Genomic DNA, 18,075 nt, shown 5'->3' with positions numbered 1-18,075 from the left:
ATGTAGTTGATTCTAAGTTGAATGACAACATAATTCTTGAAATCCTGAGTTTCTTTCAAAGCCTGCCATTCTCCTTCCAAAATCAAGTTCTTATTTGAATTTCTACTCATTTAAAAAAAAAAAAAAAATCTTTTCAAGCTAGACAGCACCTCAAGGCCTAAATCTGCCTGGCCACTTGTTAACCTTGTGGCTTATTTTTTAACTCATTTTAATTGTGGCCTGTGTCTCAGCAGGAAAGCCCATTCAAGTCTACAACTTGTAACCACTGTTCTTACTCCTAGGAAGACTCTGGAATGGCAGCTCCATTTATGACATCCTATTTTGCATCAGTGTGACAGCTGAGCAGGGTAATGAAAAATGGAACAAGGGGCATGGAGAGAGTTGAATGACAAAAGAAACTTCCAAGTCAGAGCACACTAAGGCTCTCCCAGAACCTATAAAAAGACACACTATAACAGGAATCCAAGGGAACGAATCAACAGGAGCATTGTGTTTTGTTTTTTGATTTTTTTTTAACTTTCTGTTAAAGTACAACAATATACAAAAAAAGAGCACAAAATGCTCAGGTTTCAAAAACTGAACCTATATAACCAGCACTCAGAACAAGAAACTGTTTCTAGCAACCCATCCCCTTCCTCACACCCTTTTTCAACTACTAACCACGATAAGAGTATTAGTCGCTGACCTGACACCTAACACCATAGATTCGTTTTGTCTCTTTTTGGAACTTTATGTGAACTGAATCATATACTATGTATTCATTTGAATCCGGCCTTTAAAAAAGTCATCTCACAATGTGTGAGATGAAAACACATTATTCCTTCCATTAAATTGTTGGTTCATTGTCACTGCCAAGCAACAATCTATTACTTATTTTTCCATTCTCTAGTTGATGAGCATTCAGGTAGTTTACAGTGTGAAGCTATTTTGAAACAGTGCTCTTAGAAACATTCTTGAACATATCTTTCATACATTTCTGTTTGGTATATACACAAAAGTAGAATTGTTGGATTATAGGATTCAGGTAAATAATGCCACACAATGGTTTTAAATGACTGTACCAATTTCTATTACCAACAGAATTATATGAGAAATGGGTTGACCCACGTCCTCAGCAATACTTGGTATTTGAGTGTTTTTCATTTTAGCCAGAATGATGTCTTCAGTGATATCACATTGTCATTTTAATTTGTATATACTGATGATTAAAAAAAACAACTTTTTTTCATATTATTATTGGCCATTTGGATATTTTCCTTTGTGAGGTGCCTTTTAAAGGCTTTGCCCATAATTCTATCAGGATGTCCTTTTTATTTTTAATTGTATGACTATTTTATATTTCTGAATATATATGTTAATAAGTTTCCTCAAATCTGTGGGTTGTCTCTGTACTCTCTTATTGGGGCTTCTTGATGAAACAATTTTTAAAAATTTAATAAAGCCAAATTTTATCATCTTTTAAAAAATATTAGTGTTCCATTTTGTTTTGTTTTAAGAAATCTTCACCTGCACAAGATTACAGATATAAACCTACGCTTTTACCCAAGATCTTCATTATTTTTTCTTTGACAATTAGAATGAGAATTCCAACTGGAGTTGACATTTGTGTGATACTTTCCATGTTACCCAATTAAACCAGAATCATTTATTAAGAAGATCAGTTCTTCCTCTCTGAACGCAATTTCACCTTTGTGCTGAATCAGATAACCCAATAGTCTGTTTCTGGGCTCTTTATTCTGTTCCATTGGTCTGTTTGTCTATCTTTACACAAACATAACGTTGTAATTACTACAGCCTTATAACACATTTTAAACTTGATAATTAAGCCCTGCAGCTTTACTCTTCAAAACTGCCTTGGCTATTCTTGGCCTTAAAACGGTTAATGTTGTTATGTGCTTCAGTTAGTTTGAATCTTCTTTATTCTAAGTAATATTTTGATTTTTCTGCATAAAGTTCTTACACATGCATCACAATCTTCACCTAAAAACATTCTAGGCTACTCTTTTATAGCAGTAGTAACTGCAGATTATTTTTATGGAACTAATTAAGAAATAGCTGCAAAGTTATGAGAATGCCAAAGTTCTTAAAAATAATAAATACATAAATAACCTAAGGTCTTAAGATTCATTTGCTATTGCAATAAATCAAAAAAAAAAAAACCAAACAAACATGCAATGTTACCTAAACTTTAGTAGATAAAGCCCTCTCTCTCTCTCACACACACACACACAAACTTAAACTTACTTATATTCTAATATGGAAGTAGATGCTATTGCTTTTAGTCCAGTAAATGAGAACTAAACTTATCCTTGAGACCAAACTATATGAGTCATATTAATAGTAAGCAACAAGATTAATCTAATCAGGTCAAAATTCAAGAGGAAGCTTAGATAGAAAACTATAAATCAGAGGAGCCAGAATCCCACAAAATAACATTCAAACTGTGATCCATAGTATTAAGTCTAAGAGTTAGTTCTTTAAATAATCCATCTCCATTTCTTTTGAAGAAGAAACAAAAGAAAATTTAGCTAACCATTCCTGACTATAGTAAATTCAGCTTATTAAACCATAATGAATCAGAAGTTTAAAATGCAAGTGCCCTCCCTGTGTTTATCTGCACTACTCCGTTACTCACACAACCCGAGCTGGCCATTTGAAGGACACATTTGTAATATTCTCAATTTAGAGAACTAGGGGAGGAAAAAAACCTAAGCAATTTGTTTCCTTGAGCATTTGGCTTACTATATAGCATACATTTCTTTCATGTTATAATTTCTTTTAATTTTAAATCAATTGAAAATGCTCACAAAGCTCAAAATTTCAAAACCATACCTTCCAAATAACCAACAAACTTTGACCAAGGTTTTAAGGGAATGACATCTATCAACATTATATTCATACCTTGCAAACTGTATCCACATCCCAAGGTAGTATAGTCCTCAGATCAATGACTTCACAGGATACGCCAAGCTTTTCTTGAGCCATGGAAGCCACCTCTCGGATCACATGAACCTAAAATAATGAGAAAAATATGTAGAGAATAGCTACAGAAATTCAGGCCTAAAACATTAGTTGAGCTCTGGCATCATTCATAGAGATAGTATATTTTTTAATTTATTTTTTATTGAATTTATTGGGGTAACATTGGTTAATAAAATTATATACAAGGTGTAGGGAGCTAGAAAAGGGACAAATGGTGATGGAAGGAGACTTGACTTGGGGAAGTAAACACACAATATAATATACAGATGATGTATTATAGAACTGTATAATAGATGCAGTTTTTAAAGTCAGAGGAACTGATCTTTATAAAGAATTAATAAATTTGTTTTAGACATATTGGTTCCCATATTCCACCAAAATAATCAAATACAGATGTCTAGAAAACAATTTTTAAAAGGTTCTTAAAGAAAGTAGAGTGGTTATTGCTAGAGATACTGATTCCAAAGATATCAGCCACAGAGGTAAAGTTATAGGAGTAGGTGGGGTTTCTAGGGAAAGTATTTACAGGGAACAGTAAAGGGCAGAAATCACGGAACCCTGTACATGACCAACATTTAATGGAGAAACAGATAAAGAGGTAACATGAAAAACAAAAACAAAAAAAATAAAAGAAAAAAGGAAAGAGGAAGGCAATCAGGAAACTGTATTCCAGAAGCTAAAGAAGAAGGAGTTTCATAGAGTGAGTAGCCAGTGCCATATACCACAACAACATGGGATAGAATTGGATGTAATAATTTGAAGGTTAGTGATGTTAGCAGAAAAAGTTTTAGTGAATTAGTGAGAACAGAATTCATAAAATACAAAAACATAAGGAAGTTAAGGAATTAACTACTGGTGACAGACATTGTTCAAGGTTAGTATTAAAAGAAAAAATGAAAATAAACTACTACTTAAAGGAAAAATACAATGCAAAAATGTACTTTTCAGATTGTGAGAGATACACACCTTTTTAGTAAAAGGGACATGGAAAGAAGAAAGTGAAGATGCAAGAGAGGGACCAACTGCTGTATCACAGTCCTGAAGAAAATAAAGGGACTATAATCTGAAACAGATTTAGAGAGGTGGTTATGACAAGCAGACACTTCTCCTTTGAAGACAAGGAAAACAGGAAAGGACTGGAAGAAATGATAGGTGTAAAGGGAAAATAAGTAGTGAGAGTTACCATCAAATACACTCTAACTTCAGTATTAAAAAGAGAGGCAAGGACATTTGCTGAGTGACAGGGATGTGGATAAAAAGATTTCCCACCATAGGTGAGAAACCATAAGGACTGTAGCTCTCCAAGTCAAAAATCAAGTGGAGAAGAGAGACGGAAATTGTGATATTGCAAATGATTTGTATTATCTTCTTTATACTACCGTATATGAATTTTCTAAGACAAACAAGTATCTCCTTTACACAGAAAAAGGAAAAACTGAGCACTTCCTTAAAAGGTGAGTAAGAAATATAAAAGAAAGTATGGCAAGAGCTTAAACACTTGGAGACAGAGCAATGTGACAACAAGCAGTGGTGACAGTGGAGGTAGATCAGAAGTGAGGTTTACTGGAAAGGAGAAAGATGGAATTCTGAAGCTGGACCACTGGATGGGTCCACGTGGTCAGCAAAGTAATGGTGAGAGATGGCAGCAGATGAGGTGAAAAAGAAAATAGGAAGTAAAGTGAAACATCAAATAGTGATTAGGTAAAATGTGCTTCAAAAGACAGTGTTTTTAATGAGTACATTTTTGTAAACTCAATATATTTTTAATGGCTTCACCATATGCATACATATTTTAATGACTGAATAAACACCTGACCTTCAGTCAAAAATCAGTACCAAATATGGACACAGCACCAAACAAGATAAACTTGATATAAAGAAAGTGTTATTTTCAATTCTTCATAGTATCAGGATTAAAAGTAAGAGCTCCCAAGCACATGAACCTTACAACTTGGTATAAATGTTACTGACCTGAGTGCCCCAGGCAACTAGAGTAACATCACTTCCTTCCTGTATCACCTCAGCCTGGGACAGGGGGATGTTGTATGGTTCTACAGGAACCTGTTCCACTGAATATAAAACAGAGGAAAAACACAAGGTTAATTATTTTCTCTTGTGTGACATCCATGCATAAAAGAATATAAAAACTTCATTGTGGCAAAGCTTTACTTATTCTTCCGTATTTATAACAGAAATAGCATTTATCACACAGCTGCATGAGAGCACTACACAGATTTTTTAAAAATACCATATAAATGTATAAAACATATCAGCTATCCTGGAACAGAAAAGGGACATTACATAAAAACTAAGACAATAAAGTACAGGCTTTAATGTATCAAAATGTACTGTACTAATGTAAGATGTTAACAGAGGAAACTGGTTGTGGGGTGTATGGAAACTCTCTGTACTACATTCACAATTTATTTCTGTAAATCTAAAACTGTTCTGAAAAATAAATTATGCAAATTTTTAAAAATTTGTTTGCTGAAACTTTACTGGACTGAATTAAGGTCCCAGACAAGTTTTCTATCAAGGAGCAAATTTATACAGGTTTGGAAAAAAATAAAACCACATAGTACGGTCAAATTTTTAAGCATATTTTACTTTTGCACTTTGCATCTATGAACACTTTGTCAACCACAGCAGCTGACAACACCTCAATTTTCAAAGCTAAATCCTGTAGAACTCAAAGAGAGAAACTAGATCAGTTCCACCAGGCCAAAATGAAGAACAGTGACTGGTATCCCAGAGAAAACCATTTCATGATTTCTCTGCCCAGTCACGTACAAGCAATATAGAATTGACTGAATTCAAGAGGAAATCATAAGGCAAAATTTTAAATGAAACTGAGTAGGAGGAAGTTGATAGAATTACTCTATTACTGGGAGACCTTCTTGAATTCCTATGTGAGAACATTACAGTGGAACAGGTGGAGGAAAAAAATGTTTTCTTTCGTTCATTTTCCTCATGGTCATCTTATCATTGCTACAAAAATATTTGTTTTATCCAAAGAGCACAAAAGAGTAAAATAAAAGGTTTCCTCTGCTTCCCAGTCAGTCCTTCCAACTATATGGGCCAAAAGTAATTAATGGCAACAATTTCCTGGGTGTCTGCAGTGAACACCTTTCTTTGGACCATCCATGTTTCTATATCCTATTCCAACATTTAGGAAATGCCCCACCTTATGAGGCAAGGCCCTTTCTCCACTACAGAAGTGAGGAACATGCATTCACTTTCTCAGCTTCCCTTGCAGCTAGGGCACAAAATATGGGCTCTGTCAATCATATGCACCCATGCGAGATTCTGAATTGGAAGCTGATGACACACAGGAGCAGCAAGTGTCCAGAATCTATTCCAGAGTACTGGTAACAGTGGAGGCAGATCTGGTATCCATGTTCAAAGTATTAATAATGCAGACTGAAATTCCATGTCCACTGTCGGGGAATATTTGGAGAACCAACTATACAGTAGAATTTGGGGTATTGCTTCTAGATAGATATACAGCCTCTAAGTCAGTTTCTTAGACACCCCAGAGATCTCAGAGAACTTGAAAATTAAGGACCCTGACTGATGCGGTATCTTTTCAGATTTGTACAGTATGCAAATATGCACACATAAAGACATATGTATTTTTTTTTTCTTTTCACAGATCGAATCACATTGTTAAGTACTCTCCTACAAGGTAGGAATCCTTCCACAATTTCTCTTTTTCCCCTGTTTAGCAATATATCTTGGCCATCCTTTCATGTCAAAAATATAGTTTTTTAAGATTATATTTATAAGTAAAAACTATCAAATTCAATAGTGTTATTATCAGTGATGTGGTAGAAAATTTTATTTCTTGTGTTTTTTAAGGCTTACTGGAGTATATGTTTATTGATTTTAGAGAGAGAGAGAGGGAGTAGGGGGAGAAAAGAGACAGACAAACAGACAGACAGACACAGACAGAGAGAGAAGCTTTAATATAAGGGAGAAACATCAATCAGTTGCCTCCTGTACACGCCCTAACTGAGGAGGGAACCCACAACCGAGGTATGTGCCTTGATTGAAAATTGAACCCGTAACCTTTTAGTGTACAAGACAAGACTCCAACCTGTGAGCCACCCAGCCAGGGCACATACAACTCAAGCAGAAAGCATCTGCAAGAGAACAACTCAATCTTAATGACGCCAGTTCCCCTGTAAGGCACAATCTTACCATTACAGAGATCATTTCTCTGCCCTGGCACATATAATGCTAGTTTCCTCACAAGATATATACATTATTTCATGCTGTCTAATTACTAACAACATAGTCAAAATAGTTTGCAAGCATATATCATAAAAGCAAATCTTTGACAAAGCAGCCATTGTATTCCTTATACAACTTCAAAATTAACTTCATATTTTTATTTAATGTAATAAAAAGGATTTGTGAGGCTGATATTATTACCTAATATGCATCAGTATACTTTATATACTAAAATTTAAGCTTATTTGTAATATATCTTGTTCACTTTTTGCAATAATTCTTAGTATTTTTTTCATGTACTCTCTAACATACAGAATTTAATAATATGGCAAAAGTTATCTCCTCAACAATTTTACTAGCAATTGTCTGTTCTTCATGTTTAATATATTAGAATTTCTTTAGTATATATTTTTCAATGCATTTTCTACAATAAGAAGCTATAAATGGGTGAAGTTCATTCATATAAGTAGATTCTAACAAGGTAAACTGGCAAACTGGGAAACTGGGAAAGAAAATAATTCAATGCTGAATTAAAGGGCACTGTTTTAAAGCCATTCTCTATCAGAACATGGAAATTTAAAAGGAAAAATAATCACCTAATAAAAAGAATTATGTTGAAATGGAAAATTATTTTGTGAACCACTAAGAATAAAAATACTGCCAATTAAACTGACATGTTGTTTAGAATTATTTCATTCTTATCAAAAGAAAAAATTGTAGATTAATCAGACATGGGTTTTATTGTAACACCCTTACACATACATAAGACCAAAATATAAGCAAAATAAATCAGTTAAGATATTCTTAAAACTCTTTGACATTCAGAATCAAATCCTTCTCCCTCACCTTTTGACTTATAATGGTAAGAATATCATTTCTTTGTCACCAAGCATATTGGTGATTTAGCACTTTTTAAATGGAACCGAAATGAATTAAAATATTGGTGCTGAGCTGTCCAGCTAACGCAGTATTTAGAAATAGCCTACTTTGACTCCTTCCAATGATTGTTAAATTGTTATGATTCTCCACTTTCCCCACCTTTCCATCCATCACAACCATTTGGAACCTCATTGTTAAAAGAGTAGTTCTTTGATGTCTCTGAAATTTTATTTTAAGCGTTTGTTTAAATTAATAATGGCCACAAAGCACAACGGTAGTGAGGCCAGTAATTCAGATATGCCAACAAGAAGCCATAAAGTACTTCCTCTAAGTGAAAAGTCTTCTATGTACAGATTGGGGAAAAAGTAGGACTATATACATATAGGGTTCCATGCTATCTGTGGTTTCAGGCATCCACTGGGGGTCTTGGAACATATACCGCATGGATAGGGAAGGACTACTATATACATATACATATATATATATATATATATATATATATATATATAATGTCTATAGCTAAGTCATTGACAACTATATTTAAAGGTGAGATTTAATTAGAAGTTTTATTTTTTATCAGCCTAGATATAGTACTGTTTATTAAATATAATTCAATCTTTGACTTTTGAATATCTGACTTTGTACACATTTTGAGAAAAACATTAGGAACTGCCTATAATCAAAAAGTAGAAGACGCTGTCTTAACAAGATACAATGTACATCCAAATATGCTAGGACATGTTGTAAATCTTAAATAATCTTTGCAAGAGTCCCTGATAGACTAAAAATGTCCCATAGGGACCCTCAAATTTCAATAGACCAGCAACTTTTTCTCCTCTACTTGCTAAATCTGAACTGCCCAACCAATAAATACTAGATAGCAAGAACAATTCCTCACTACAGAATCCTTATCCCTCCCTCTCCCCTAAATCATACAATCATCTCACTGGACACCTAAAAACAATTTGATAAAATGCAACACCTTGGGAGAAGTAGGAGGAAGGGGCCTCTATATTTAAAATAAAGAGTAACTTCTTTAACTTGATAAAGACTACTGACTAGGTCCAAGTTAAGAAAAGTATGAGATATTCTTAACAAAGGAAAAAATTCAAAATGTATCATCAATTCTTGGGGGGGGGGAGTTATAACTATCATTAACTAAGAGGATAACATTTTCTACCTAGAACATCTAATATAATTGACATATTATTAGAGTATTGTATAAGGTCTCCAAATGCAATATTAACATACAAAATTAAAAGCTTTTCTCTATACAATAACCAGTTAGAATAATGTAATAAATAATTCTATCCATATAACAAGAAAAAGCAAACAAATCAGGAAACATCTAGTGACAACAAATGTGTCAAACACCTACATAATTTATTAATGGACATAAAAAAAGTTTGAATAAATGGAGACAACCATGGCCTTGGAAGTGAAGAATCATTACAGTGAAGATACAAAAATAGAAACAACTTTAACAACTATATGTTTTGTATGTATGTATGTATTTATGTTAAACAAACTTGTAAAATGCTGCTCTCAATGACAATCAGTGCATAGGCATAGATATAATGGTGACATTTTCCAGAAAGTAACATTAAATTGCTGAGATCCAGTTGTTTCAAAGTGGACTTCTATTAAACATACTAGCAAAGAACTTTATGACAGAATACAGAAAAAAATGTTTGAAAAAATGCTGATACACAAGAGAATAAAAAATGCAAGGCTTTCATGCTTAGTATTCTCAAGTGAAGAGTCTTACAAACATTTCCAGCTTTCATTTTTAGCTTGCAAGCTATAAATAGGTGCATACTGAGTCTTGTCTCTGAATAACAACTGTGTCAATAATACTCTATACTTCCAGTGTTTCACTAACTGCCACTTAGAGACTTGCAGTGTCTGGATTCATCAATCATTTATTGTGCAGGGCTTAATCAAATAGGAAACAAGAATGGAATTAAGAAATATAGGTTTTATGGTTTTACTATAATAACCAGGAGTATAATTTTCTCCTTCCATCTGCCCAAATATATACAAACAGGGATGTTTACTTCAATATAATTTAGATTCGGCAGAATTTAGAAGGAACTCAAAGTTCTGTAATAGGAGAAAGGATAAATTATGGTACACCCCTCAAAACTTTATGAGCTAAAAATCAACTAAATCTTTGTGAACTGACATTGAAATATATCCAAAATAAACTGGCAAGAAAAGAAAGTTACAAAACAATGTTTATAGTATGATTTCATATAACTCAGTTTATTTTTATTTTATTTATTTATTTATTTTTATCCCTGCATCATATCCCTATTTCTGCCCTCTCCCCCTCCCAGCTGATAACCCTCCAAATGATCCCCATACCTATTATGCTTTGCCTGTTGGATTTTGTTTTTATTTTTTAGATTCAGTTGTTAGTTGTGAGTTTGTTGTCATTTTAGTGTCCATAGTTTTGATCTTCTTTTTCTTTAAGTAAGTCCCTTTGACATTTCATATAATAATGGCTTGGTAATGATGAACTCTTTTAGCTTTGCCTTGTCTGGAAAGGACTTCATCTGCCCTTCCATTCCAAATGATAGCCTTGCTGGATAGAGTAATCCTGGTTGCAGGTTGCCTTTCATCACATTGAATACTTTCTGCCTGTCCCTTCCTGCCTGCAAAGTGTCCTCTGAGACATCAGCTGATAGTCCTATAGGCAGCCTCCTGTAGGCAACTCTCTGCCTCTTTCTTGCTGCCCACGGGACTCTTGTCTTTATCTTTCACCTTTGGCATCTGAATCATGATGCATCCTGGTGTGGGCCCCTGTGGGTCCAGCTCACCTGGGACCCTCTGTGCTTCCCAGACCTGTATGTCCATCTCCTTCACAAAATTTGGGAAGTTTTCCTCATTTTTTTCAATTCTTGCTTCCTCATTCTGTACTGGTTGACTATTTTTTTCTTCCTTATGTTCCAAATAATTGATTTGAATCCTGGTTTCCTTCCCTTCGCCATTGGTTTTGTGTGCGTTTTCCTTCATTTCACTTAGCATAGCCTTCACTTCTTCTCTTATGCGTTTGCCATACTCAAGCATATCTGTCAAGCCTGTGAGCATCTTTATCACCAGTGTTTTGAATTCTGTGTCTGTTAGGTTGTCTATCTCCTCCTCTGTTAGGTTGGCTATCTCTTCATCGCTTAGTTCTCCCACTGGAACCTTGATCCGTTTCCCCTTTTGGGCCATACTTCTCTGTCTCCTCATTCTGACAGGTTCCTATGTTTGTTTGCCTCTGCATCCCAGGTAGAGCTGTCGCTCCTGTTACTTTGTAAGAGGCAGAGCCTTAGGGATTCGTCAGTACAGGGAGACCTGTTTCGCTACATTGTGGTGCTGTATGTGGGGGAGGGGTCCAAGAGGGAACAATGCCGCCTGCCTAGCACTCGCCCCTTTTCCAGGCACCTCTCCCACTTCTGCAGCAGACTGGCCCTGGCCGCTGTTCCCAGAGTGGGTGGGTCTGCCTATAACTCAGTTTATATGCATATGTTTATCAATGCAAATACACAGAAAAAGCTCTGAAGGCGTTAAATATAGAAAAGAAACTTTCACTTCTCATTTTACAGTTCTACGATACTCAAACTTTTTACAGAAAGTACGTATGACCCATGCCATTAAATTTTATTAAAAACAAAAAACAAATCACTCTTCTTCATGTACTGTAAGCTATTCAGTTAAATTAGGACAATGATCAAAAATAGAGATCTATCTAATGTCCAAAATTAGTCTGAAAGTGAATGTGAATAATATAAAGGATATGCCACAATAGATCTATGAGGAATCCTAGATAAAACCTGAACTGGCCAGCTGAGCTCAGTCTAAATTGCTGAACTACACATGAGCTATGTAAGAAAGTTATAAATGTTAGGGATGGCTTGTTAAGCATCAATAGCTTGCTGAGATAATATGATTTTTATAATGAGAAAAATAACTGTTTTTAAGAAACATAAGGCATTGTTAACTTCTAATTATAACACTGTTAACCCCAAAATATTAAAATATCTTATCAGGTATATGTCTTTTAAATTGCAAAAGAATAAATCAGCTCAATAGTGCAATGGAACTACTTTATGGTTAAGGATCCAAATTCACATTTAGCAAACCTGTCACTGCCCTGACATATATGAATAAAATAACTGATGTTGTGACCAGATTTCTTTTAATTACACCTCAAAGACTAATGATAGAACTAACTTATCCCTGGAAAGAACAATCATGTCAACCACCAGAACTAAGAACTTTCTCTGTGATAGTTTATATACTCAGTGCCTTTCAATCTGTTCATTCATCCATTTCACTTTTTAATCAATTTGATGAGCTAGGTATTGTCATTGTCCTCACTGTACAGGTTAGAAAACTGAAACAGAAAGTTTAAGTTGTTTGCCAAAGCCACAAGCTAGTAACTAGTAGAGCAGTACTTCAAATTCAAGCAGTCAGGATCCAGTATCCACACTCTTAACCACTTTATTAGACTAAGGGCAGATGGGAAGCCTACAGGAAAAAGAGCTGACTGGCCACCTAATGTGTCCAAACATAAAGATATTAGGTAATATTAAGGAAATTAGCAACCATGTTAGTAACAGAAACATGTGAAATTAAGCAAATAAAAACAGGAAAAAATTTGTATTCAGAGAAAACAGTTGCATACTAAACAGGATATTAAAGAATGCTTTATCTATCTATCTATCTATCTATCTATCTATGTTTTTGGCTCAGTTGTAAATCATATTGATATTGTAATAGCAATGTGAACACTAAATAATGATCTGACCAAAAATTACACTGTAACTCTGCAGAGATATTGGAGAAAATTTGTATATGGTGAGGGAGGGATGGCAGCTGCTGGGGAAAAGGTGGGATAAAAAAACTAAATTTTAGTAGGAAGTTAAAATAATGCTTAAAATGTTAAAAAGCAGTTTAAGCATATTATCTACAAGTATAATAATAAGTTACCAGAAGAAACTACTAAAAGAGTTGAGAGAAGCACGGGCTTGGTGAAAGTTGAGGTAAAGAACTTGTTTTTTTGTTACAAGATATATTATGTGTCTGTTTAAAATTTGTACATGTGTTAAGTCAATTAAAAAACTAATTAAAAAATCTAACAAATAAATTACATTCTCTTTCATTACTGAATCAAACAATTCTTGTCAGTGAGTGCACCTAGTATTAAATGTATTGGCCTGCATAAAAAGAGTCTGTTTAATGAGGTCAATGAAACAAATCTAAAATGCGAAAATATCTTCAAAGCCTTCTACCATTCAAAATTCAAAAGCTACTTAAAACAATTTTCTTCTCTTCATAATGTATAAATTTATACAAAATTAGTCTATCTGCTTTAAAAAAGAAAAAGTCCTCGGTATCATTATGACCTATTTTTGCCTGAAAGGATAATTTGAATCCTGGCAATAAAGCAGCACAAGACTTTTAGCCTTATCTTTTTTCTCACTAGAATAACCACAGATGAAAACCATATTTATTCTGATATCACTGATGTCATCAAACATTCAATTAAATAAAACCAAAAAGTTCAAGATATACAAGAATAGCTTCTCTACAAGATGCTTATATCTGATAATGTCTCACTGACTCGATTCTTTTTGAATTATAACTATTTTGTACATTTTGATACTGTCTAGGTTTCTCTTATCTACCTTTATTAAATAACCCTCTGCCATTTTTAAGTTTATTTGTACTTAAATGACATAATTAGAAATACTCCAGAAATCTTATATTCCTTCTAAATTTAGAAGACAAACTTTATACTATATATTCAAAATAAGTTAAAGAAAATTCAAGAAAATTGATGCATAAAGAATGTATTACCTATTTTTATTTTCATCTTTATTGTTTACAAAGTTAATGGCTGAACTAAAATAAGTTATTTCTGTGTGTTGTGATCAGACATGTGAAGTCACCACAGCACAGATGTTTGAACACAGAATAGTATATGGAGACCAGGTCCAAAAAATGAGGGGGTCAAAGGGATCAAGAACAGCTGGGAGAATAATGTGCATTCACCAAACAGTTTCATTCCCTCTCCCCAAAACGTAGGAAGACTACATTTCTCAGCTACCTTTGTCCCTAGCTGGGGACTGGTGAGTAAGCCCCTTAAGCATCATGGAGCAGACGTTCCCAAACACCACTGGTGCCCACATTGGACTTGTGACATGTATAGGGATGGAGGGATCAAGCAAAAAAGAAAAAAGATTCATGGACATGAACAACAGTGTGGTGATTGGTGTGAAGGGAGAGAAGGGGGTGGGCAGAGCTAGGAGAGGGTATAAGGAGGATAAATTTTAAAAAATAAAAGAACTTCAAAGTAAAAAACATTAAAAGAAGCAACAAATAAATCCTATGTTGATGGAGAAATTAATGCAGTACCTATTCAAACCTTGGACTGTACACTATAATATAAGGGATATACTGTCTTAATAAAGAGCTATTGATATTATATATTTCCATTCAATTAAAAAGTAGATCAATTTAATCATGGGAGAATAAAATAGACAGCATTTGTCTTAGTATGGAACTAGAACATTGGAAGAATTTGTTTCATTTATGTCCTCCCATAAAGTTTAATTAAATGAGATGCAAAGTAAGGTAATGTTAGAAAGAGAGTGGCCTTTAAACCTAACTAACTCTACCACCTATTTCTCTGTGAGAAAGTGTATCAAACTCTCTAAACTTCAGTATCAGGATACCAGTAGCTCACAGGGTTTTTGTGAAGATAAATGGAACCATCTGTACCATAAATGCCTGATACTTGGGTTTCAAAACTGGTTTTAAGCAAGTTGCTTAACTTCCCTAATACTACACTTTATTGTGCTCATCAAACTGAGGACATTTTCATCTTAAAAGAGAAGCATCTTTTCTCTAACCAAAATGATGTATTATTTCAGTCAAGACTATCTCTTATATTAGTAAAGTCTACATGGGACTGAAACTCAAAGGAAGTTGAACCTAAAATATGATTAAGTTTCCCCCAGAGCCTTCCATTTATCAAAGGAAGATTAAAGAAATACGAGTAACTCAAGGAACTTTAAGAAGTAACTTAATGAAATGGTGAGAAATTTCTTTTTCAAAAGATTTTTTAAATTTATTTATTTTTAGAGAGAGGGAAATGGAGGGAGAAAGAAAGAGAGAGAAACATCAATATGAGAGACACTGACTGGTTGCCTCTTATACGTGCCCTGAGCAGAACTAAACCCGCAACTGCAGCCGGTGCCCTGACCAGGAATCCAACCGGTAACTCTTTGCCCTGCAGGATGACGTCCAACCAACTGAGCCACACTGGTCAGGGCAAAAATGGTAAGGATTTTCACTTCTGACTTCTATTTCTCTCCCTCCGTCCCATCTTCTTGGCCTCACAATCTTCTATTAGAAACTCTCATTCACTAAGTAACGGGGAACTTGGCCTCAGTCTCACATCGTCCCAGGCAAGCCACACATAAATAGTACAGCTCTTTGCCCACATATAAAATTCCAGAACATAAGTCACACAGCTGGACTCGAGTCACATGTCCATTCACCTGAGATCACAGAGGTCAGACACGATGACTGGCAGCCCCTTAAAAACCACATGGAGTGGGGAGAGTACTGGCCAGGGAAGAATATGTTCTACAAGGATAATAACGGACTAATAGATGCTAAAAGAGTAACTAATGAGAGAGAAAGAGATGTGCACTACAACTACAAGCTAAAGCCTTCAATAACTATAATAGGATTTAGTGATATAAATTATATAGACATAGATAAAAATTATACATTAAAGGGAAATTCTCTGAGTTAGCAAGTTAACTTTTATAGATGCCTTATACTTTAGCTTCCTAAGGAACTCTTTACTAGTATCCTTTAAACACTTTGTTTCAGGAATTATGTGTAGAATCTACTCTAGTTTTCGGAAAAACCACATCTTACCTTAATGATGCTGCAGGAGGGAAAATCAGGTAATAGTTGATGCAAAGTAATAGTTGATGAGTAATAGTTGATGCTTTCCTAAAATATTTCCTACTGCATCAATTTAGTTCCAATAGAGCAGAGTGGGAAAAATATGCCAGAGAATTACTGTCTGGTCAGTAAAATTCTATTAATGAACATTTTTAGAAAATGTACTTATCTCTGTTTCTTAAATATATTGATTCATTCCCCCTCGATACTCAATATGTTTCATATTTTCCCTCTCTTTATTTTCTAGACTATAATCTGATAATTTCTTTGGCCTTATCTTCCAGTTTACCAATTCTCCCTTTTATCTGTTTATAATTTCTGGTGAAACTATCAGCTTTTTTTCCTTTCACATATTTTTCTTTCACCGACATCCCATTCTGTTCTTCAAATCTGTTTGCCTCCTCTTTAAATTCTCAAGTTCTATTTTTTAAATATAAAACCTACTTTTTTGTATTCTGTATATGAGAGTTCTAAAATCTGAAATCTTAATGTGTCTGCATCTGCCTTTCCTTGTTCCTGCGTGAAGAGACTTTTTTTTTTTTTTTTTTTTTGGACTTTATTTGTGGTACTATTCTGATATTCTGAGACCTGGGTAGAAGTAACTCCAGAGAGGATCTTGCTTCCTTCAGACAGTTCTCTTGGGGTGCCAAAACCCAGAAGCATTTCAAATTAAATTATCTAAAAGTTTTCAGACCACACTACTAGCACATATTTAAATCACAGTCCTCTGTAAAGGTCATCTTGTGATAAAAATTCTGAGGAGACTTCTCCTTTCTCTCCATCAGCATAGAGTCATGATAGGTAATTCTTCCTGCCACCTTTGTATCTCACACTATGAATGTGGTCCATGGAGTCCCAGCTTTAAGCAAGTAGATTCTCTACCTAAAGTGGGTCCTGGACTTTATCTCCTGTCCTCAGTATCCCATGACATCATCAAAGCAGACTCTCAATGTCTCCAGGGTCTAGCAAATACGGAAAGAGTGACTTTGACATTCACTTACCTCCCAGGGTTCCAAGCTTCACATTTCAGGACTCCAGACTCCTAACCTGCATACCAAGTTACTTAAAATACACACATACACTCACACACACACTTTCAGGATATCTAATCTATCATTCTTCCATTACTATCAGACAACGCGATCTTATTCAATACTTAGCCTTGACAACTCCCTCTTCTTTCCTCATTTTAAATTCATTCAGACAGCAAGTATAATATTTCATATAATTTAAGAAATTCCTAACTCATTCCCTATAGCTAACTTGGGCCCTCACCATTTCTTAGACAGGCTGTTAAAGCCTCCTAGCCTAGTCTCAGGGATTTATTTTTTCATCACACTAAAAGTTGGAGGTGGTGAGAGAAAGACAAGTTTCAGACTATCCTTTGTTTTCAGATCCATCCTAGCAGGTTCTAGTTTGTCCTCGGACTCTCCTACTTCATGCCCATTTTCCCTCCCTGACAGTCTGCTTGCTCTATAAGACTTCAGGATACAGAACCAAACACAAAAACAGAAACTTTTCATAGACTGTTTAGCCCCTCTAATTGTACACATTACAGGTATAATGCCTATAATACATTTCTTATTATGTTTTCTAGTGGTGTGCATCTCTGATCAAATCCTGAGTGATAAAGCAGTAACAAGGGATCTGTCTCATGTGTTTAAAGAAATGCAGTGTAACCCATAAAATGGATGTAGCTTACTTTACTAAACCTAGCAACATCCCCTAAAGATGGACAAAATGGTGCTGCAGTGAACAGTAACGTGTTTTAAGATCTTTGTCAGTATATCTCTGAAACAGATTCTTAGAGGTGAACTATGGATCAAGGGTAAATAATATTCCTAATAATTCTATTCCTTCCTTAAAATTTATGACTTCTTTTGGAGACCATGCAATTAGCTGTGGCAGTCAGATGGGTAGTTGTCAATACCCACCTCCCACCATTGTGTAATAATAAAATGCTCTGTGATTAAGTTCTGACTAATAGGACGTGAGTAGATTGAACAG

General features: G+C 34.7%; 1 protein-coding gene across 1 annotated transcript in view; it reads right to left on the bottom strand.

Moving 5' to 3' along the window:
* The window catches only part of BCKDHB (branched chain keto acid dehydrogenase E1 subunit beta), a 199,265-nt gene that overhangs the window by 111,162 nt on the left and 70,028 nt on the right, over positions 1–18,075 (bottom strand). The window contains exons 7-8 of the mRNA XM_090280522.1: positions 4,954–5,051; positions 2,902–3,012 (exon numbers count right to left, since the gene is read on the bottom strand). Coding sequence (XP_090136648.1) covers positions 2,902–3,012; positions 4,954–5,051 — 209 coding nt within the window. The remainder of the gene's footprint in view (positions 1–2,901; positions 3,013–4,953; positions 5,052–18,075) is intronic.

The sequence above is a fragment of the Furipterus horrens genome, unplaced genomic scaffold (assembly GCF_987537825.1).
Source record: "Furipterus horrens unplaced genomic scaffold, mFurHor1.1.pri manual_scaffold_6, whole genome shotgun sequence".
Classification (NCBI taxonomy): Eukaryota; Metazoa; Chordata; class Mammalia; order Chiroptera; family Furipteridae; genus Furipterus; species Furipterus horrens.
The sequence above is the reverse complement of the archived record's forward strand: the minus strand, read 5'-3'. Positions and strand labels throughout refer to the sequence as shown.